The sequence below is a fragment of the Cololabis saira genome, chromosome 12, assembly GCF_033807715.1.
Source record: "Cololabis saira isolate AMF1-May2022 chromosome 12, fColSai1.1, whole genome shotgun sequence".
NCBI lineage: Eukaryota > Metazoa > Chordata > Actinopteri > Beloniformes > Belonidae > Cololabis > Cololabis saira.
The window spans coordinates 14,852,035-14,874,725 of record NC_084598.1 but is presented as its reverse complement, the minus strand read 5'-3'; the positions used below and the strand labels follow the sequence as shown (position 1 = coordinate 14,874,725).

Below are 22,691 nucleotides of genomic sequence, written 5' to 3'. Positions count from 1 at the left end.
GATGGAGCAGGTGAGGCAGTAGGTGAGGGAGTAGGTGAGGGAGCAGGTGATGGAGCAGGTGAGGGAGCAGGGGGGGGCCTCCACAGAGACCATCCCGGCCCGGATGGATAGAGGAGTCCACACCACAGCGGTGAAGCCGTGGTGCAGAGCTCCACAACCATCCAGGCCAGAACGGCCCCCAGGACGACCCCCCTGCAGGCCAGAGTCACTCCCAGCATGGAGGCTCCCCATGAGGAAACACTGGAGCTAAAAGCTACAAGAAAGCAGGATAAGATAGGCTATGAAGTTAAAATACACACTAAAAGAGTTTAAAAGTATAATGTAAAATCCTAAAAGTAGGTCTAGAAAGCAAGACATGCTAAAACAAGCATAAGAACAACTTAAAACCATAAAACCTGGGTTAAAACAACAAGAACAGCTAGTTGAAACAAGGGTTTACAAGGAAGACTAAAAGGAATCAGCTAAAAGCCAAATTAAAAAGGTGAGTCTTGAGCCTGCTTTTAAAAACATCAACAGTCTCTGCGGCCCTGAGGTTCTCCAGCAGGCTGTTACACAGATGTAGTTGCCCCCATCCGGTTCTGCTGCCATGAAACTCAAAATGAGCTGATATTTTTCCATCCATCCATTTTCTATACCGGTTTAACCCTGTACGGGGTCACGGGGTCAGCTGGAGCCCATTCCAGCTCAGGACAGGCCCGAGGCAGGGGTCCACCTAGACAGGACACCTGTCCATCGCAGCTGATGTTTTTCATGAAATAGTAATTTGATTCTATTGTGGAAAAAAACAGGATTTATACAAGCTATAATTATTTGAATTGTTTGTTTTTTTTTACTTTTACTTTACTGTTTCCTGACTACTTTGACATTCATCCTTTCTCGTATGGAGAATTACTGGACATTAAAGGTGGTCCAAGAGTAATTCTTTTGGGTGATGCCGGCGATCCGTCAAACTCAGCACAGAACTGGGCGGAGGTTTCTTGCTGAACTCTTTCTAATGGGGGCTGTGGAGCAGAACTCCTGCAGCATGAAGTCCACCCAGATTAGTTCGGGTGTTTGAACATTTTAAATAGCCTTCCTGCAGCCAGAACCTGCGACCTGGTCCCCGTGGCTCCATATGGGTCGCAACATTATTTTCAGAAGGTTCTTGTTTCCTCTTTCGTGCAGAGAAAGGCGGCTGTACTTCCTGTATCTGATAAGCGGCACCGATGACTCTTCATTCAGCATTGGATGTGACCGGCTCGGCCTTGTCTCACCTCCTGGATGGAACCAGGGACAAAAGATTTGTTCATGTAACTTTTACTTCTCCATCATGTAGTCTGTGTCACACACCCCCCTCGCTCCAGTTAACCGGCCTCGTCTGGGCCGTAACCTCCAGAGAGGAGGCTTGTTTACGGTCTCACTGGCTCTTCCTCGTTTATTTTTTTTTAGCTCTCCCCCATTTAAGTAGCTTTCATCTTCTAAATCTGTCCATCGTTCATCTCAACTGCCAATTTTTTCTGACACAAACAACCCCCTTGATGTTCAGTCTTGACTAAAACTGACTACAACACATAAATAACATTTAGAAGTGCATAAAAAAGTGAAAGAGTTTAAAAGCAGAATAAATAATAAAAGACAAACATAGAATAATAAGAATAAAACAAATGACATGCAAGATATAAAGGTTGCAGTGCATTGTGGGAGATGCAGCAGTAAATAAAATGGTTTTTGACACCATGTTCGATTTATAGCAAGTGAGAGTTTTAGCAGTCCTGATGCATTCTGGGAGTTTTTTCCACAGGTGAGGAGCATAAAAACTGAGTGCTGCCTCACCGTGTTTGGTTCTAACTCTGGGTACAGAAAGTAGGCGTGACCCTGATGACCTGAGGGTTCTGGTCGGTTCATCATGGACCAGGAGATCAGAGATGTACTTGGACCTTAGTCCAGAACCACTACCAGATCTCTGGCTTGGCTTCTGGTTTCTATCTTCACTGCTTAAAGCTGAGTGCTGACGTTTAACCCTAATCTTCCTCGGCTCAAAACACTATCATTTCTGTTTAATGTTCATTTAACTGAAGACAATTCTGGCACATCCACTGTTTAATTTGATCAATGTTTGAACTGGGTTATAGTCTCCTGGTGAGATAGTTTTATTTGTGTGTCATCTGCATTGTTATGGTGACATATTTTGTTGTTTTTTCATAATTTGAGCGAGTGGGAGCGTATAGATGTTAAACAACCGAGACCCCAGAATTGAGCCTTGAGGAACTCCACTTGTTATTTTTGTTAGCTCAGATTTATAGCTGCCTAAAGACACAAAAGAGTCCCTGTCCTTTAGATGGGACTCGACCCAGGTAAGTGCTGTGCCAGAAAGTCCCATGCCGTCTTTTAACCGGTCTATCAAGATGTTCTGGTCAACTGTGTCGAATCCAGCACTGAGATCCAGTAAGACCAAGATTAGATGTTAGATGTTTCCCTGATAGACACGGGGTGTCATCAAAAGATGTGTGCAGACTTTAATGACATGCTTATGATCCATTCATTTGAATCAGGTGTGTTGATGCAAGGAGACATCTACCACGTCCATAACAGTGGTTCTTGAGGACTGGACCTGGACACCCCTGCTGTAACGTCAACTTGCACCTCGATCTAATGTTAATGTTGTGAACTAATGTTTCTGGACATTGGATTGATGGATCATGATAATAAAACACTTATTAGCTGCAAATCACACAAGAGCTACTACTTTAAGGAAGTAAACAATAGCTGTAAACCAGGACTGCAGTAAAAGAACCCACACCGCGCTAATCTAATCTCACCAAGGAATGCAAACAGGTCGGCCCAGGTTGCTCCTGTCATTGGCAGGTTCCAGATCTTTTGGATTGCTGCAGAACCGGAGAGAAATTATTTCAACCATTTCAGACAATGGTAGACCAGCGTACAGCTTAGATGCCTAATGCTGCATGTAGTGCACGTTAGCAACTGATGCTGGCATTGCTAAAATAGCATTTGAATATCGACTGCAGTATCTGATCAACTGAGGAGACATTTCCACTGTTTAGTGTTTTCATCCCCTCGTTCATTCCTGTCAGCTGGCATGCTGGTAACTTTAATAAATAATAAATACACACAAATCACCACAATCCATCAGAGAACTCATCCAGGAATGTGACAAGTTCGGAAAAAGAGATGAATAAGGAGTAAAAGAAGTGCCGGGAGCAGCCAGTCGGAGGTCTGATTCGCGGCGTTGGACTATGGTCCCTCCTGGAAAAGGACTTCAAAGCTATCTACTTTATTAAAAATCACATGACATCATTGTCTCTGCTTTTGGCTAATAATAAATTCATCGCTATAATTTATCAGCCTTCATGCCGCTTAAAGAAATCCCAGCTCGTCTGTCAGGCAGAAACATGTTTTTACTTATTTTCTATCTTTAAATTACCTCCCTCCATCATCTGTGTTTCTTTTGTTGGACATTTTTGTTACAAACCCACGACTTAACCACAAGACAAATAAACCTACTGCCGTCCATCCATCCATCCATCCATCCATCCATCCATCCATCCATCCATCCATCCATCCATCCATCTATCCACCCAATTATAAGTCAGAGGCAGGGTTAAGTTTTCAGTAGATTTATTTTGAAATAGACTTCCCTTAATTCCCACCTGGACTGAGTCGTCCCCCACAGCTGGAAGTTTATGGGTTCTGGTGTTTGAACCCAGAAAAAGACTTGTTCTGTTCCACCGACGGAAGTTCTGCTTAGTAAGAAACAAACACATTGTTGGCCTGATTGTCCCGTCGCCGGGGACACCAACGGATCTCTGAATGCCTGCTCTCACCGTGGACGCACACACACATTCACGCTCACACGCACACACGCACACACACACACAAACAAAAACACAGAGTAGAGTAGTAATACATCTGTTGAAGCACAAGTTGACTACAGATCGCTGCTTTTGTTCAGTTGTTTATCTGCAATTATTAAAAGATCTAAAACACGTTTTTGTTGACAATTTTCCAGCTTCACATACCGACGAGGTATGTTGTCAGGGATGTGAGTCATTGCTCCGATACGTTACCCAACAGTTCCAGCTGCGATGCATAACTGTAGTGAGCAGCTTTAAAGGCATGCTATGTAGCAATACCACCTCTGACCACATGGGGGCGTATGCAGTGGAGCTGATGTGTAGAGCACACTAATGACCGGGGACGGTCCAGGATGTCTTCTAATACTGCTTTGTCCCACTGGATGTGCACCTGCTTGTGTTTTATACATAACTGTCCTCCTTGCCTTTGGGGCTTCTGAGGAAGAGGGGACCCATTTCTAATAGCACTTTTCCACTAGTATCTACTCAGCTCTACTCGACTCAACTCGGCCAAGTTTCTTTTCCATAACAATTCAGCACCTGCAGCAGAAGTGGGCGGGGTTAGAATGAAGCTGCTGTGACGTATTTGATTGTGTGATCTAAATGAAGACAACAACACTAAAGATGTAGAACATGGAGGAGATGATATATGTGCTGCTGGGTCTGTGGCTTGTCTTTGATACAAAGTTAAAAAATGAAAGAGAGAAGCTTCAAGCGGCAAAGCTTTTTAATTTATTTAGTTTGTCTCGGTGCTGCTGAAAAGTCAGCTGGGAGCCGCAAGCAGCTATGAGGTGACAGAGCTCCTGGTAGATCTTGTCGTTCCTTATCGCCCGTCTAGATCCCTTTTTAATTCTCTCCTTAGCCACCAGGTTTATGAACATCTGCACCTCAGAGTTCGATCACCAAACAGACTTTTGCGCTGCCATTGCTTGTCGAATAAAATGAACAAGAAACCGTCAGAGTCTCTCTTTCACTGATGTCACATCCTGACTCAGACGTCTGACTCCAACCCCCGACCAATCGGTGGCCTGTAGTGATGACGTCAGATGCAGGCCGACTCAGCCGCTTAGAACCTTGGCAGAGTAGTTTATTCGGCACGGGTAGACCCCTAGTGGAAAAGCGCCCAACCGAGGCGTGTCGCATCGGGCTGAGTAGGTACTGGTGGAGAAGCGCCATAAAGGTCTGATCTCCCCCGTTGGTCCGGGACGTTGCCTTCAACTCAGAGGTGTCAAGTAACGAAGTACAAATACTTCGTTACCTTACTTAAGTAGAAATTTTGGTTATCTATACTTCACTGAAGTAATTATTTTTCAGACGACTTTTTACTTTTACTCCTTACATTTTCACGCAATTATCTGTACTTTTAACTCCTTACATTTTAAAAATAGCCTCTTTACTCTATTTCATTTTGGCCTTTAAAAAAAAAACTATCCAGTTAAATTGCGACATCCGGATTGAGTGAATTTTGTTGGGTTTGTGGCACAGATGTTCTTGTCCAGTTTTGTTCTTACATCCATTCCCTCAGATTCCTGCAACTAAACTTGGATGTACATTCCAATAAAGGTTAGGATAAATGATAACATGCCTCTGAAGTTTGACTTTTTGCACCATTACCATACTTATAGGCAACTATTCATCATATCTTCTGCTCTCTGAAACACATGTTAATGCTCAATAGTACACATATATGGTTCTTTAATATATTTGCATTATACTAAGATGCATTCAGTTTCAATGGCTTTTTTGGCTTAATGGCTTTTTCCCCCCCTTACATTAGTTTTACTTTTATACTTTAAGTATTTTTGAAACCAGTACATTTATACTTTTACTTGAGTAAAAACTTGAGTTGATACTTCAACTTCTACAGGAGTATTTTTAAACTCTAGTATCTATACTTCTACCTGAGTAATGAATGTGAATACTTTTGACACCTCTGCCTCAACTGGAGGTGGATGAACCCCGAACCCTTCCAGGTCAACAGGAGTGGAGACCTTCACATATGAGTTTCTGTGGTTCCTGTGAGGTTATTGTGAGTTTCGGAGCCTTCAGACGGCTGGTAGAAGTCAACACGGAGTGTTGTTCCTTTGAAAACCGCAGTAACTCCTTTATGTCGCTCAGTAAGTCAGTAAGTCACGTGACCGGAGCCCAGAAGAAGGTCAGACCAGACCCACACTGGTTTCTGCAGATGTTTCTGCAGATGTGTCACTCCACTTGTTCTGGTTCCTGGGTGGGCAGAGACTCGACTGAGTGAGTGAGTGAGTGAGTGAACGAGCGAGTTCTTCCTCCTCCTTCTCCTCCTCCTCGTGTCTTATCAGCGCCTTCACTCACTTCCTGGTTCTTAACGCCCCAGACTCGGGTGCAAGCGCGCGCCCCCCGCACGCCCCGCACTGTGGAGCCAGCAGACCCGGGCTGTGTGTGCGCGGACACCTGTGTGTGTGGACGCGCTTGCAGGACCTCAGCACGGACCTCCTCCCGGGACCCAGCGGCTCCTCCTGAAACTGTCCCCGGACTCCGAGGGGGTTTTCCCGGCGAGCTGTCATGCACAACCCGGCAGTGAGTCCGAGCAGGGCTGAGCCCGGTCGGCCGTGAAGAGTTGCTCCCCTCCGGTCTCTTCTCCGGTCTCCCCTCCGGCTGACACTTGCTCCTCTCCCCCGGGGGTCCGCGGTGCTTCTCTCCGGCTCCACCTGCGGGTTTCCTCTCCCTCCGGCAGAATGTCCGAGTCTGCGTCCAGCTTCCTGCACATCGGGGATATCTTGTCCCTGTACGCGGAGGGATCCGTGAATGGCTTCATCAGCACCCTGGGGTGAGTGCGTTCACCACGGCCCTTCCTGGCTCCGGGGGGCCCCACTATGCTGGGGGGAGTGGGGGGGGGTCTGCGGAAACTTTCTGTTGTGAAAGTGCCGTGCAAGATGATCCATGGTGCATCTAAAGTTTAGATTTAAGTTGAGAAAACAACACAAAAAAGCTCAGAAATGAGAAATGCTCAGAAATGCTCAGACTATGAAAACTGGAAAATTTGAATGAAAAAATTGTGACAAACTTGGAAATTTGCACAAAAATTAAAAGAAAGTGTAGAAACATTCTTGTTTATAGCCTACAGGAAAACTCCGAAATTGTGACTTTATTATAGACTTTATAAACTCATTTGAGAACAAAAACGAATTTTCTTACAACAACCAGCAGATGTGAAATGTAAGTTCTTGATGTGGATGTAGGAAAGGCAAGGGAAGGCAATTTTATTTATATAGCACAATTAGACACAAGGTCATTCAAAGTGCTTTACATCAAGATTAAAAGCGGCAAGACATAATTAGACAGTAAATAACAAATAAAATGATGAGAAAAGAAGGTAAAATAATAGAAAGCACAAGTTGTTAAAAAGTAAGGGCAGTAGAGTACAGCAGGTAAGTATTTAATTTAAGAATACGCTTGAGTAAACAGTAATGTTTTTAGGCCTGATTTAAAGGATCTACAGTTGGAGCAGACCTCAGGTCTACAGGAAGTTTGTTCCACCGGTGAGGAGCAGAATAACTGAACGCTGCCTCACCTTGCTTGGTTCTGGTTCTTGGGACAAACAACAAACCAGATCCAGATGAACCTCAGGGGTCTGGGAGCTTCATAGGGAACTAACAGATGTACACAAATAGGGCCATTTGTGAGCCATTAAGGAGGCTATAAATGAAGACGGGTCATTTTATTTCTCTCTAAATATTAAGTTTTGCGGTTGACCTTGTAGGTTGGGGGTCCCCCGGTCACCATGTTTGTGAAGAGTCTGCAACCAGCAGAAAAAAAACAGACCAGGAGTTCACAGATGCTTGTTTTCATGATGTTATTTGATACACATGCAAATAAATACTCGTTCCCCTCAGAACAAGCTGCTGATCTGATGCTCTCAGTGAAATCTATTCTGCAGCTGAACATTGATCCGATCAGCAGGAGAAGAAAACAAAACAGCTATAAAGAGAATGTAAAAGCTACAGGTCATGCATCAGAAAGAATGGGACTGGGACCGGGACTGAGACTGGGACTGGGACTGGGATTGGGACAGGGACTGGGACAGGGACAGGGACTGGGACAGGGACTGGGACAGGGACAGGGAGTGGGACTGAGACTGGGACCGGGAACAGAAAACATCCCCAGAACCAGTCCAGATTTACACACCGACAACCTGACATGTATTAATATTTAATATTCCCACGTAACAATTTGTAATGGAATGCATTCTGTTTAGTAATTGTAATGTCATTTTATTGTTTCCAAACGACTGTAAGTGATTGAATTTACTTTGTACGTTTACTTCTTAATGAAGTTTCAACGCTGGTGCTTACGTAACGCTAGTTTTAAAAAATGCGAACAGACCAATCAATCAAAAGTGTTTCTAAATTAAAGTACCTAGCCGACCTGCTGGAGATGCGGATGGGATCATTTTGGTCGGACCATCGCCAGCTCGTGTCGCCACATCATGCCAAAACACAAAGGTTCAAAGGTGACAGCTAATTAAAACCTTGTCCTGTATTTCGCTCATGAAGTAAATACTGGGGGCCTTTTGGGGCTTTAATGGTGTTTCTTCTTAATAGCATCATCTCATCAAACTGTTGGTTAAAGATTAAAGTCATGCTTGTGATTAGCTGCTAATGCACGCTGGCCACCCCTGACCGCGTGGCCACTTTAAGTGGGTCCTTCTCATGCCGCTAGAGCAGCTCTGGAGCCACCAGGATCTGGATGAAGAACATCTGAGGGTGTGTTAGACGGTCATAATGGGACGCAATGGGACTGTTTTGGAAAGCTCGATGCCCCTTGCTCTGGGCTGGGATTACCAGGGCCCCTTCCCTGAGCCCTTCCTGACCAACTGGTGAGCCCCTGGTGGCCTGGACTGTACCCATAGGGTCCTCTGCTGCCATTGGCTCACAGGTGGTGCTGTGGTGTGGTGGAGAGAGTTGAGCCTTTTCCTCTACAGATGGGATGGGAAGTTGAGGGACTTGGAGTAGAGCCGCTGCTCCTCAACACCAAGAGCAGCCAGTTTATAGAGCAGCCATCTTGGTTGTTGTTAATGCTGGTTCTTGGATCACATGTGACGTAAACCCCACCCCTGCCCCTGTTGCGATTGGTTTGGTACGTTCTGTACCAGCAGAAATGGCTGCGACTGGGAGGGCCGCCCAGGCTAGAGGAGTTAGCGAGTCAAACTTTGAAGAAGACTGACCGAGAAAATGCAACATTTGCTCCAGAAAAGGAGAACTTGCAGCTTTTCTTAGTTGGTTATCGTTGCAGACCGGTGCAGGCCGGATCCTTTGAAGGCTTGTGTTTAAACAGAACAAGACATTTAAAAACCTTAGCTCAACAAAGGTTGGTGTCAATATTTTGATGTTTTTTTTAGCCCAAACATTGAATCTGTTAACTGGAAATACAAGGTACAGATGAGAAAGAGTTATATTAGTTAGTTAGGTTAATAGGTTAGTTTAGCTCCAGAGCCCAAGTATTTCTCCACACATGACCTTTCCTGGCCGGGTGGCGGTGGACGGACAAATGACTCTCACTTGATTTGTTTTACGTCACAATGCTGGCAGCATGACTAAAGTTACTCAGAAGACATGTCCTACTGGGATATGTTTAGAAACAACTGGCTCCTGCACATTGGATAATTAAATAAAGAGATCCTCATCACAATTTTAATATAGCTTCATCTTTAACAAAAGACTTTGTTGATACTGATGTCAGAATCAAGAGCTGCTCACAATCTAATTTGGGCTCTGATGGGCCTTTTTATCTTCTTAGATTTGACCGAATAAACACAGTCAACACAAAGTCCCATAAGACGGTTTTATACACATTCAGCTTCAAAGCAGTTGTTTCGTAGATTTGACCTCCTGAATCCTTGGACCGACCACATCTGAAACTAAACACCTCCACTTCCAGAGCTGTGAGGACCAGACGAGCCACTAAATAACTTTCTCATGTCAAAGCACCGGTCCAGCCAGGTGTCCTCATCTGTGATGGTCCAGGAATGAAGCTCGGCGCTGCCGCATGCGCTTTAGTCATTCTCTGAACTGTTGTGTCTGGAACTTGAAGGACGAGGAGTTTCAGGGGCCACGGTGGGAAAAACCTGAGCTGAGGAGGAGCCTGCGACTGCTGCTGAGCTCCAGGAGTTGGTCTGGAACAGACCCGGGTTCAGACTTTGGCTGTAGTTGTAGAAGTGCGTTGAAAGCGTCGGGGTTCTTGCAGTGCACCTCCGAGTGTTACTGTGGATTCAGCTTCACCATCTCCAACTTCACCCTGCTCCGGTGGCCATGTTCCATGTAGCCGTTTCATCTTTGCAGGTCCACGAGGTGACGAGAACAAAGTTGAAATAAATAAATAAATAGAAAAAGGAAAAATGTGTGTTTTAGTGGTCGTCCACTCAGATTATATTCATCCTGCTGTAAAGTTGTAACTTTGAAGATGAAGGTCAGTGTAGATTAAATCACTGATGGACCCTAGTGGTCGGTAGAGGACCTACACCTGAACAAAATCTGTGGTCCTCTTTTGTTCCCAGGAATAATTACAGATGTTCAGAGCTCTGCGGGTGTAGAGCTGCTCTGGAGACCAGAGATTCAATTAGAGTATAGAAATGAGCACAATGTCGACATGTTAGGTCTCGTCGCATGACCCTCCTGAGGACTCCTCTCAGACGTCCTGCAAACGCCCAAGATTCATGTTTCATTCAGGTTTTTATTACTTTACGTTTCTGACAGATCTGAACTTTCGCTCAGTTGTGGGAACCAATGATGCGTCTGAAGGACGTAAAGGGGAGGTTGAGGCAGTTAGAGTTGATTTATAAAAGCAGTATTTTCCATTGTTTATTTGCTTAAACGTCACTTCACCATTAAGTTGTTAAATTCTCACATATTAAGTCATGATTTATAATCAGTTCCTCTTTTGAGATGAGACCAGGGAATCTGACATCATTAAGTGCCAGAAGTTTTAGTTGTTCAGTAAAAGTTTGTTGGCGTTGATCCAAACTCTGAATGGATTATTTTTAATCGTGAAATAAAACATTTAAACCTTCACTTTCTTTCCTTTGTGGAAGCTTTAGACCAGTGGTGTCCAAAGTCGGTCCTCGAGGGCTGGTGTCCTGCATGTTTTAGATGTGTCCCTTTTTTTTTATCAAACCGTGATACAAGGAGCTTGGTCATCAACGGAAATATCCTATTGATGACAAGGTGGTGACGACCATTAATTAGAATCAGGTGCAGGGAGACAACTAAAACATGCAGGACTGCGGCCCTCAAGGACCGACTTTGGACACCCCTGCTTTAGACACAGAAAAGTGTTGGTATTGATGCATAACCGCTGGGAGGAGGTCGTGCCAGGACTGCAAGACCCGGCTCCAGAGGACACGATGCAGGCCAGCAGGCTTGAGAAGCCTGCCAGCGTTTGTACGAGTCGTACAGTCATTGATACGCGTCAGCTAACATTCAGGAAGCCCATGTTGGACATCCGTGAACCGATTTCAGAATCGTCCAGATCTCAACGGGCCGAACAACTGACGTCCTCCGACACAAAGGTCCACTTTCGCTCTTCGACAACACTGTCAGTAGAAATGATGTTTTCCTGAGTTCAGGACACACACACACACACACACACACACACACACACACACACACACACACACACACACACACACACACTGGTGGTGGAAATCTCTCTTGGACATACTCGGTACCACTTCCTTTTCCTGCCATACAAGCAGACAGAAGTGGCCACCGTGTGTGTGCGTGTGTGTCCTCTCATACGTCTACTGAACAACGCGTGGTGCTGTCAGGATGTTGGCTCTGGGCTGTTTCCAGTTTCAGAGCAGCTTTTGGGTCCAGATCAGAGACCGGTTGGGAAGGTCAGAGAAGGTCGTCCTTTGGTTCTTCACAAAGGTGTGTTTCCTATGGCGGCCACTCCCACCCACTCCTCAGAGTTTGACCTTTGCAGCTTGCTTTCCCTTTTCTCCTCGTTTCCATCTGAACACCGCTGATAAAAACCGGCCTTCACCATTTTTAGCACAAACACACGTTAGCATTCTTCCGCTGAGTTAGACTCAGACACGCTTGTTGGCGCTGTTGTTTCTGAGTTTAGTTAGCTAGTTGGTTTACTCTGGTTACAACTAGAGGATGGGTTTGTAGACTAGTGGTATTTTCTACTTTGTTTGGTTTCTTCTTTTAAGTAGAAAAATCCAAACGTACCTGTTTGTTTCACTTCAAACCAGCAACGTCATCCTCAATGATTGTTGCTCAAATACGTCTATCCATCCATCCATCCGTCCATCCATCCATCCATCCATCCATCCATCCATCCATCCATCCATCCATCCATCCATCCATCCATCCATCCATCCATCCATCGGAAGAGCTTCGGTTCTTTCACCAGGTTCAGTTTGAGGACAGTTTTTGTTGACTGTTTGCTGGCGTCATTAAAAATTGCAGAAAACAAAGATACAGAACCAGAAGCAGGACTTTAAATGCACACCTCGTCCTTCAATGTGTCATGGACAAGTTCATAGACCTCCATGAACCTGCCCCTAAATGTCCCTGAACAGGAATCCCAGAACCATCGTGGTGGTGTTTGCTGAAGAACCATCTGTGACGGTGTGGTGTTCTCTGGTAACTTGTTTTCAGAGTCCATATTTGAATAAGGAGTCCCTGATGATGGACAGGCCTGCTTGTTTTCTTATAGTCAAATCCTTTTGCACAAACACAAACACTGCAGGTTTCAGGCCGGATCAGCCAGGGTTCAGGATCTCGTCTCCTCCCAGAAGTTTGTTGTCTCCTTCAAATCTGCAGAATGAATACATGATGTCAGTAGCGGCCCATTGAACCTTCAAGCAGTTTGTAATGACTTTAGAATGATAAAGAACAAACATCACAAGTAACGATGTGTCCTTAAAAGAAATGTGGTTGTTTTGGAGGGTTTCTGATTGGTTGACTGTCTGGTTCCCCTGAAGGCCCAGGTTCTGTCAGCTCTGTGTCTTGTTCATGTTTCCCTTTGATGCTCTTTTACGTGATGGCGTCTTAACCTTAAAGGTATTGTGACATCATTTTTAACATGCTTTTAACACTATTAAAAGTCTTGGCCAACATCCCTCAAATGTGTCTAAAAGAGTGTAACAAGAAAAACTTCACTCTAGTACTCCATTCCTGGCTTTTTATTACAGTGTTTTTTGGCGCCGTGAAAAACGGGTCCTTTTCCCCCTTTCCTGTCAATCGTTGCCCCGCTCCTCCTCCAAACCTCCTCCAACCCAGCCATACGCTCACAGCGGCGTCGGAAAGTTAAGCCGGGAGCGACAGGCGAAGCATGCACGGAAAAGCAGCAGGGCGAACCACAGCAAACAATCATAAAAATAAAGGCATGCAAGCAGCAGTGTCTCCTTATCTTAAGTCCAGTCAGTGGCCGCGGGTCTTCTTAGCAGTTTTCCTCCTGGTGATGACAACAGAAGAGGCTCTAAACAGCTCCGTGTTAAGCCTGATTTATGGTTCCGCGTTAAATCGACGCAGAGCCTACGCCGTAGGGTTCAGCGTACGGTGCGCGTCGCCGCGTAACCCTACGCCGTAGGCTCTGCGCCAGTGTAACGCGGAACCATAAATCAGCCTTTATGGTGCGCTGGAGAGGAGAGGAGGCAGGGAGCTGGGTGGAGGGGGCGGTGATTTAGCGGGTTTATACGTAACGACCCGCCACCAAACCTGATGCGCCGTTTTTGCATAGTTATGCGGAAAATCCCAGAAAGCACACAATACACTGAATGTTAAAAGTTTGTTGTTTTTTGGGTGTAATTGATGTCAAGACACCCAACAAAACACAAAAAATCAAGAAAAATGTGTTTTTCATGTCACAATATCTTTAAGAATGACACCAGGCCTCAGGAGGTTCGGTATTTGACAAGGCCGCTCGTCTTTTACCAGCCTTCGTGCCACCTCTGGAAACTGCAGCCTTTGCATGATCAGTTTTCCAGGATTTTCCAGCCTAAAATAACAACACGGGGCCAACAGAAGGCGATGATGCAACGGCTCAGTTTTGCATGTCGAACTTTGCTGTTTTTTAGAGCAACAAAGAAGAACTGCGGTGCTGGTCATTACCGTGACGGGGTCTCAGATGGTGCACAGAAGCGCTCATCCTCTGTAGCAGCTTCAGGCACCGACTCATCACACCCCGATGAGTCAGTGGTCAGTGGAGCAGTCAGCTGTTCAGCACCAGGAAAACACCTGGCAGGTGGGGGACAGAACCTAAAGTCTGCTGTTGAAGTGAAAGGAGGCTAAAAAACACAAGTAGAAGAGGGAATGAGGGAAAGAAGAGCGGAAGTAATGAGAGACCTATTCATCTAAGACTATAGTTATTGTTTGGAAAACCAATGGAAATACCCTCTCAGGGTGTGGCCTCAACTGGTGGAGTTGGAGTATGTCGGGGTTCAGGAGGAAGAACAGAGCCGGAGACTGACTGTGTGCAGTAATGTGGTCTTTGTACTGGTCCACTGTGGTGAAAGGACATTTTCTGCCGATGGATGGATGTATGAGGGATGGATGAATGACAGATTGCTGAATTCACAGATGTTTGGATGGATGGATGGATGGACAGATGGACGGATGGATGGATGGACAGATGTACGAATGACAGATTGCTGGATGCACGGATGGATGGATGGATGGATGGATGGATGGATGGACAGATGGATGGATGGATGGACAGATGTACGAATGACAGATTGCTGGATGCACGGATGGATGGATGGATGGATGGATGGATGGATGGACAGATGGATGGATGGATGGATGGACAGATGTATGAATGACAGATTGCTGGATGCACAGATGGATGGATGGATGGATGGATGGATGGATGGACAGATGGATGATGGATGGATGGATGGATGGGACTACGGTCTAACAAGGCAGGTCGGTGTGTTGAGTGTTTTACTGTAGACACGGTGGAGTCTATGTCCTGGATTTTACTCGTCAGTGGGTCGGAGGAAGAACCTCAATCACACCGGAGCTTCAAACCATCATCTGCATGAACTGATTTGTTTACAGGTTCTGGTTTGAGACTCGATGCAAAAATGTGACTCGGGGAAGTCATGCAAATAGTCCTGCTGACGGATCACCTTGAGAGCTTGTACTCCCTCCCCAGATTTGTTTGGCCCGCCACCACCAATGGATTGTGAGGGAGAAACTATTTGAGATATTTGTATAGTTGTTTAGTTGTCACACTAGTCTGGTGAACATGAGAAAAACGTTGGTTCCCACTTTTGTTCCCACTAATAAGCTTAGAGCTGATACCAGTCGCTGTGTGACTGACAGAGTTCCTACACTGTTGAGGTGATGGTGCAGATGGAGGAAGAGAAGCTGCAGGAAGATCCTGGATCTACTTCACATCATGGTCTTTTATTCATTTAGCTCCGTGTTACATGAGGGAGTCTTTGTTTACAAAATGTTGTCGGCAGGGCGGCTGACAGCTGATCCTGTTGACTGGCGGACGCTCCGCTGGCTTCACCGGCCGTGCGTGTGTATGTGTGCATGTGTGCATGTGTGCATGTGTGCATGTGTGCATGTGTGCATGCGTACATGCATAGTAGTACTCATCCTCCCAGCACTCAAACCTGCACATTTTTGCAAGGAGACACCCAGATAAAGACGAGACAGGTTTATTTACCCAGCGTAGTTCATCCCTGTCGGCAGTTCAAAGTCCTTCTCAAGACACACAGAGATAAGAGGAAAGATTAGAGAGATTAAAAGAGATACGCGCGTCTCAGAGAGGTCAGGAGTGAACAGCAGTAGGTCACTTTCTGCTAATCAAAGGTCATGCAGGTGTTACTGACGACCTCCACGGTCCAGCAGCTGGTTGATCTACCGCAGTCACGCCCTGCATGACCTCAGCAGGGTCTCATGGTCGTGGACGAGTTCTGGTCCGTTATTCTTTCCAACGTTGCTTCAGGTCATTGAGGGGTTCTGGACGCTCACGTCTACACGACTCTCTGAAGGTCCACCACAGCATCTCAGCCAGGTTCAGGTCTGGACTGGTTGTCAGGTTGTCTGTCAGACAGATGTCCGTCTGTCCGAGATTTGTCTGCAGAAGGTCTACAGGGGAGTTCATGGTCCCCTCAGGGACGAAATGAGGTAAAGACTGAAGACGGTGTTCGCCGCAGCACGCCGCCAGGATACGCCGCCAGGACACGCTGCCACCTGGTGTTTTCTGCCAACTTCCTGCAGAGTCTAGCAGGGCGTTTGGCTCCTTGATGGTGTTTGGTTTCACTGCAGGTCTTGTTATCACAGATCTCCGAGTTCCACAGGTGTTTACTGCTGAAACACATCCAACAGGTAGACAAAAAAGCACCAACAGCTTTATCTGGATCGTGACGTGAGGCCTCTGCTCTGAGTCGAGCATCAGTGCTACATAGCTGATCTGGTCGCGGATGGCGGCGGAAGTGACAGTCGGTCCTCAGCCTTCTCTATCAACTCGAATTTTATGATAACCGTCTTTTCTTCATTCAGTTGAAGAAAGCGCTGAGATAAGAGTTTGAGATAAAGTCTCCACGAGGTAAATCATTACATTTAGGTTCCATGTTGAGGTGAATATGTAGTCGAGGTGAGGAGTGTACGTTCCTGTGAGGAAACTTAGCATCCATGTTTTTACTACAGTACCTCATGAGGATGTTTTCAGGTGTATTTAGTGACCTTTTAGGGACCAAAGCTCGGTCCTAACTTAAAGGGGTCCAACCTTTTGTCCAGGTATATTTACAAGGTGGTACAGTATGAACATGTATGGCTTTATTTATTAACAGCGCTCAGAGTTGAAAGAGGATCTTATGAAACACTTATGAAAGTTTGGGTCAAACATTTATTAAGCAACAGGACCATATTTCTTGATTTGGCAACACCGATCTTACTGACAGCCTGCCTGTGACTGTGGCAGGGGTCAGGAGGGGGAGGGGGCCACTAGTTGATGCTGAACGGCTAGTGGTCTTCGGTTGGCGTAGCCGGCATTAGCTCGGGTCCTGGTGACGCCAGCAGCATGAAGCGGCCTTCAGTGGACTGCTATGGCCGCTGCTGCTGGTCAGCTTTGGTCTCATTTGTGGGCCGGCTGCCCAGGTGGCCTTTGAGCGCCTGTAGCGGCCAGTCGAGGAACTGCAACCAGCCCTAGTTCAAGATTCAACCTGGAGGTTGGATGGTTGGCGCTTGCTACTGACAGATGGCTGCTGTTGCTCTGCTGGAGCTCAGCCGGAGTTGTGGCGGTCTTCGCCTCAACTCTGGAAGACCTCGTTTCAGATCTGAGCAGGATGAATGTACGTTCATGTTAGTCAGCACCGCAGCGAGGGGAGGTGGCCGTATCCTGGCTGGCGGCCAGGCTTCTTTGTTCCAGCCGTTCGCCCACTTTTGGATTAATCAAGATAAGCTCTTTACAAATCGAATCAATCTTTATTTGTATAGCGCTAAGTAAAAAATGCAACACAAAGCGCTTTACATAAAACATAAAATGTAATAATATCCCCCACCCACACACACACACACACACACACACACACACACACACACACACACACACACACACACACACACACACACACCTACAGGCGCAAGCACACTACAGTTCACACAAGTAAATGGCTGAACACTGAGGATCCAGGTGAGGAAACGGTATCAAAGAGCCATCCACGCCAGGAGGTCTCATAACCCGCAACCACAAGGGAGGCCTCCACAGAGACCATCCCGGCCCGGACAGATAGAGGAGTCCACACCACAGCGGTGAAGCCGTGGTGCAGAGCTGCACAACCATCCAGGCCAGAACCACCCCCAGGACGACCCCCTGCAGGCCAGAGTCACTCCCAGCATGGAGGCTCCCCATGAGGAAACACTGGAGCTAAAAGCTACAAGAAAGCATGAAGTTAAAATACACACTAAAAGAGTTTAAAAGTATAACATAAAATCCTAAAGGAAGGTTGTAGCAGAGCGAGTGCTACGGGGGCCCGACCGACAGGATGGAGAGGACACAGAGTTTTGTGCAGAACCCTTTTTATTTCACCCAAATCACCGCCAACATGTGCACAAGCACATCAGCATACCAGGGACCCTTGCTGCTGTTCAGCTCTGCCTTATAAGGCAGGCAGGGTGGAGGCGCGGCAGCCACTCAGGCGGATGGGACACAGGTGCGTGTGTCCCATCAACCTCTCCACCCTGCCACATAGGTCTAAAAAGCAAGATATTAAAAACAAGCATAAGAACAACTTAAAACCATAAAACCTGGGTTAAAACAACAAGAACAGCTAGTTAAAACAAGGGTTTGCAAGAAAGACTAAAATGAATCAGCTAAAAGCCAAATTAAAAATGTGAGTCTTGAGCCTGCTTTTAAAAGCATCAACAGTCTCTGTGGCCTTGACGTGGGCCGTAGTAGTGAAATGTTGCCTCATGGTTATGGTTCTGACTTTGGGAATGATTAAAAGGCCGGTGCTGGAGGACCTCAGGGTGAAAGCAGATCAGACAGATAAGAAGGCCTGAGGTTCCCTGGACAGTAACGACACCAGATGCTGATGAATAACCATGCATGCAGAGGTGAGCTTTGACTAGTGGAGCATCACCACCTTCTCAGACCCCCTTCAGAAGAAGTAGAAGTACTAAAGACATTAACATCTAAACTCGCCTGGAGCATGTTGAGGTATTAAAATAAACGCCCAGTGGAGTTTGTGAAATGAAGTGATTCAGAAAGGCCACAGTGCACCCCCTCAAGTGGTTCTGACAATTTACCAACCTAAATGTCAACAAGCCATAGACTAAAGGAACCTGAAGTCCTCAAGAGGAAAAACAAGTAAACAAGAGCTAAAACAGCGGATATAAGAGTGTGTAGTCGCTGTGCACTGGCCACGTGGGGCGCCTGTACTTATGCAGCTAGACTCCATTAAGCAGTGAGGTTTTCTTATGAAAATAAAAATAAAAAGTGTGAAGAGTTTCTAAAAAAACAAGTGAGGATCACAGGGACGCTGAGTCACTTCCTGCCTGTCGCCTCTGTTTTAACACGTTCAAAAAGTCACTTCTGGCATCTGTCACGTCCTCCTCCTCCGCATTGAATTTTCTTGCTATTCAATAACTTTCAGGTTTTCTCAGGATCCTACAGGTTCCGCCTTCAGCTGAGAATCGTTTTAGGGTGATTATTTATCTAAACAGTCTTTGTGCTCCGCCCCCTTTAAAACTGTAGCCTGAATCCCAGCATGCTTTAGATTTCTCCTTTTAACTCGTTCATTCGTGGCCACTCTACTGACCGCCATGGTCCAGATCCAGATGCAGTTCCTCTACCGACCACTAGGGTTTGATTGGTGCCCAGCAGATCCGTTGACTAACCTCCATCACTACTGCTATGTAATTTTAGCGCTGAATTGACCTCAGAAACCTAACAAATCTTTCATGTTTTAAGGACACGTCTAGTTTTGTTGTTAACTTTTGTGAAGACCACGATGGCTGGTTGGAGGCTGGTCTGGCAGGATCTGAGGATCTTCCAAGCAGATCCTGATTCAGGATGGGGGTAGCAGCAGGCTCAGTTGATGGGACATTTATTATACATTTATAGCGGAACCAGAACGTTCAGGTCCCAGGTGAGGCGTCTGTTAAATAAAACCATGTTACAAACGTATAAGATCAAGTTAAAGTTCACAGGTGCACTCAGAATCTCTGTTGCAGAAAAAGATTCCTTAGGTCAAAAGTTTATAAAAAATATGACCTTTTAGGACGTATTGTTGTATCATTTAACATAAATATGTCCGTGGTTAAGGCGTCGTCTTCGGGTGCAGAGTGTTGAATATGTCGGGCCCTCTGTAGGTTTATTAGAATTGACTCGTGCGTGATTGATGAATCCTGATGGTGGTGTGTCTGCAGGTTGGTCGACGACCGTTGTGTGGTCGAACCGGCTGCCGGAGATCTGGAGAACCCTCCGAAGAAGTTCAGGGGTGAGTACTGATCTCTTTGCTGTTCAGACCTTTTTTATGGTTTGCAGACTCACCGCTCTCAAGACGATGCTTGAAGCAGCTCCAGTGTTCAGTACAACACCTCCACACTCCTAGCGGAGGCAGATGTGTCCAGATGTGCTGGATGAACGGAGGGAAACCACCGCACCGAGATTGGAGTTCTGAAAGTGGTTGGGCCCAGAGCTCGAGCCTCCGTACCCAAACCCCCAGAATGTGGCCATCAAGACCGTCCCACCTGGCGGATGGAAGCCGCTGGGTCATTGGGAATCGTACCGGGAGCAGGTTTGACCGTTGGATGTCCCAAAGCACGAAGACATACACTCCCAACGCGGGTGGTACCTGGCCACTGCTGACATGAAAAACACTTTTACTGCAAACAAACAGCAGCTTCATGGTGTTTTCTGCAGTAGCATTAATTAAAAGTGCCCACAGCCACCTGCTCATTTACATAGTTCAGAACGATCAGCTAATCAGGACACTTTTCATGGATGCTGCTCATATTTACCTGTGCTATGTTGGGGTCGGTGTAACGGGTCTTTTTATATTGGGGTTGGTGTTAATGGGTCGTCTTAAAGGGGACCTATTATGAAAAACAGGTTTTTTCTTGCTTTAACATATATAAAGTGGTCTCCCCTCAGCCTGCCAACTCAGAGAAGGAGGAAAGCAACCAAATTCTGCAGTGTCTGAACAGCTGCCCGGATGAGCCATCCAGTGTGATGTGACTTCTACGAGCCGTTCAGATTCTGCGCATTTTCGTTACGTAACCAAAATGCAAACCACGCCCACAACTAAACACTGTATCCTAACTGTTTCAACGTTTATTTAGACGGGACAATGCATATTCATGAACTGCATGCGAGCGTCCGACTATCGCGTCGCACTGCGTGACATCGGATGCTCTCTGTCCATCTCCCTCCAGCAGCTGCCACTTTATTGAAGTTTTTGTAGTGAAATGAGGAGGTATCATAGAGATATCTTCTCATTTCAACTAACTGGATCAGCCGTTCCTCATCCATGACTGTTTCCTACAGCGCTTTCAACCGGCTTTCAACGCGAGCGACAGGAAGAGAATAGAAGCCTGCATACGACAAATGTTCAGCTCAAAACGGCGCGCCGCGTCGCCAGGGCTCCAGACTAACTTTTTCACAGGTAGCACTGGTGCCACCTAGCTTTTCATTTAGTAGCACCAAAACAAATTAGGTAGCACCATATTTTTCATTGCTAACATTAGTTACATTATTAAGCATTAATTAACTGTTTACAGATTAACAATCATTATGTATAGGAAACGCATATACTACAGTTAGGCTAATTAATGTTTACTACTCAGAGTTAGTTAATACATTAAAAGTTGGATAATATAATTTATATAAATGCTAAGTAATGTTGTACTAACTAATGTTAGGCTAATTAAGGTGACTTTATGGTAAAGTGCATTTTTGCAGCAATATCGCTGCAGAACCAAGAAAATGCTACATTTAGTCTGGGCTACCTCACCCATCAGACAATCTAGCAACAGAAAATAAAACATAGCAACAAAAATAAATATAACCATAAATATACAGGACTGTCTCAGAAAATTAGAATATTGTGATAAAGTCCTTTATTTTCTGTAATGCAAAAATGTCATACATTCTGGATTCATTACAAATCAACTGAAATATTGCAAGCCTTTTATTATTTTAATATTGCTGATCATGGCTTACAGTTTAAGAAAACTCAAATATCCTATCTCAAAAAATTTTAATATTCTGGGAATCTTAATCTTAAACTGTAAACCATAATCAGCAATATTAAAATAATAAAAAGCTTGCAATATTTCAGTTGATTTGTAATGAATCCAGAATGTGTGACATTTTTGTTTTTTTAATTGCATTACAGAAAATGAAGGACTTTATCACAATATTGTAATTTTCTGAGACAGTCCTGTAAACTTGCTTGCGTCTTTGTGCTTGAACCACTTCTGAATATCCATGTTAGTTTGTGTTAACGGAGCAGCAGAGAGCAGCGTCTTGCAGATCAGTGACGGACATTGGCTGATTTATGGTTCCGCGTTGCACCAACGCAGTTCTTACGGCGTAAGATACGCGGGACGGTGCGTACGGTGCGCGTCGCCGCGTACCCCACGCCGTAGGCTACGACGTCGATTTAACGCGGAACCATAAATGAGGCTTAACGCGCGCGCATTTGTCAGTTTTCTTTTCGTCTTTTCAACTGAGGATGCAAACACATAAACTGAGGGTGCAATGCTAATGCAACCTCGTATCTTAACCACGGGAACTGTGCCAGCCATTGTTGTTGAAAGCTGTACTTTTTTTTCTTCTCCCCACTCTCCCCCGCCTGTTTCGCCAACCTGTCACTCTCTTCATCAGAAGAAGAAGAATCCATGATTATTGTCGCTCCTTCTGCTAACCCTTCTCCTCCTCCTCCACCACCACCAGCCTCGTTTGTTGAATCCGGCACATTTTTCTTCTTAAAATAATCGACTATAGACCGCATCATACTGCATCTGCTTTGTTTACCTTTTTGAGCGCGCTGCGTGTACGCGCGCGTGCACTGCTGTGCACGTAACGTGCGCAGACCGTACCAGGTGCAGTCAGACAGACAGAAAAACATCTATCTATATTTTTTTTTCCACTAGTCCTCTCGCAAGTAGCACCGGAGCGACCTCATTAAATTTTAACTCACACCTTAATAAATTAGGTCGCATATGCGACCTAATAGGTCGCACTCTGGAGCCCTGCGCGTCGCTGCGGCCAGTTAGGACAGTCCAATAGAGAATAAAGCAATGGAATTGAATTTTGTCGCTGAAGCTCGCTCGCATCGCGTGCATGACACGGTGTAAAGGCTGATTTATGGTTCCACGTTACATCAATTTAACG

At 45.7% G+C, this 22,691-nt stretch overlaps 1 protein-coding gene across 1 annotated transcript in view; it reads left to right on the top strand.

Annotated features, from left to right (window-relative positions):
- Positions 1–6,119: 6,119 nt before the first annotated feature.
- Positions 6,120–22,691, top strand: part of itpr3 (inositol 1,4,5-trisphosphate receptor, type 3) — a 66,338-nt gene continuing 49,766 nt past the window's right edge. Inside the window, exons 1-2 of the mRNA XM_061735652.1 lie at positions 6,120–6,654; positions 19,721–19,791. Coding sequence (XP_061591636.1) covers positions 6,563–6,654; positions 19,721–19,791 — 163 coding nt within the window. The 5' untranslated portion in view covers positions 6,120–6,562. The remainder of the gene's footprint in view (positions 6,655–19,720; positions 19,792–22,691) is intronic.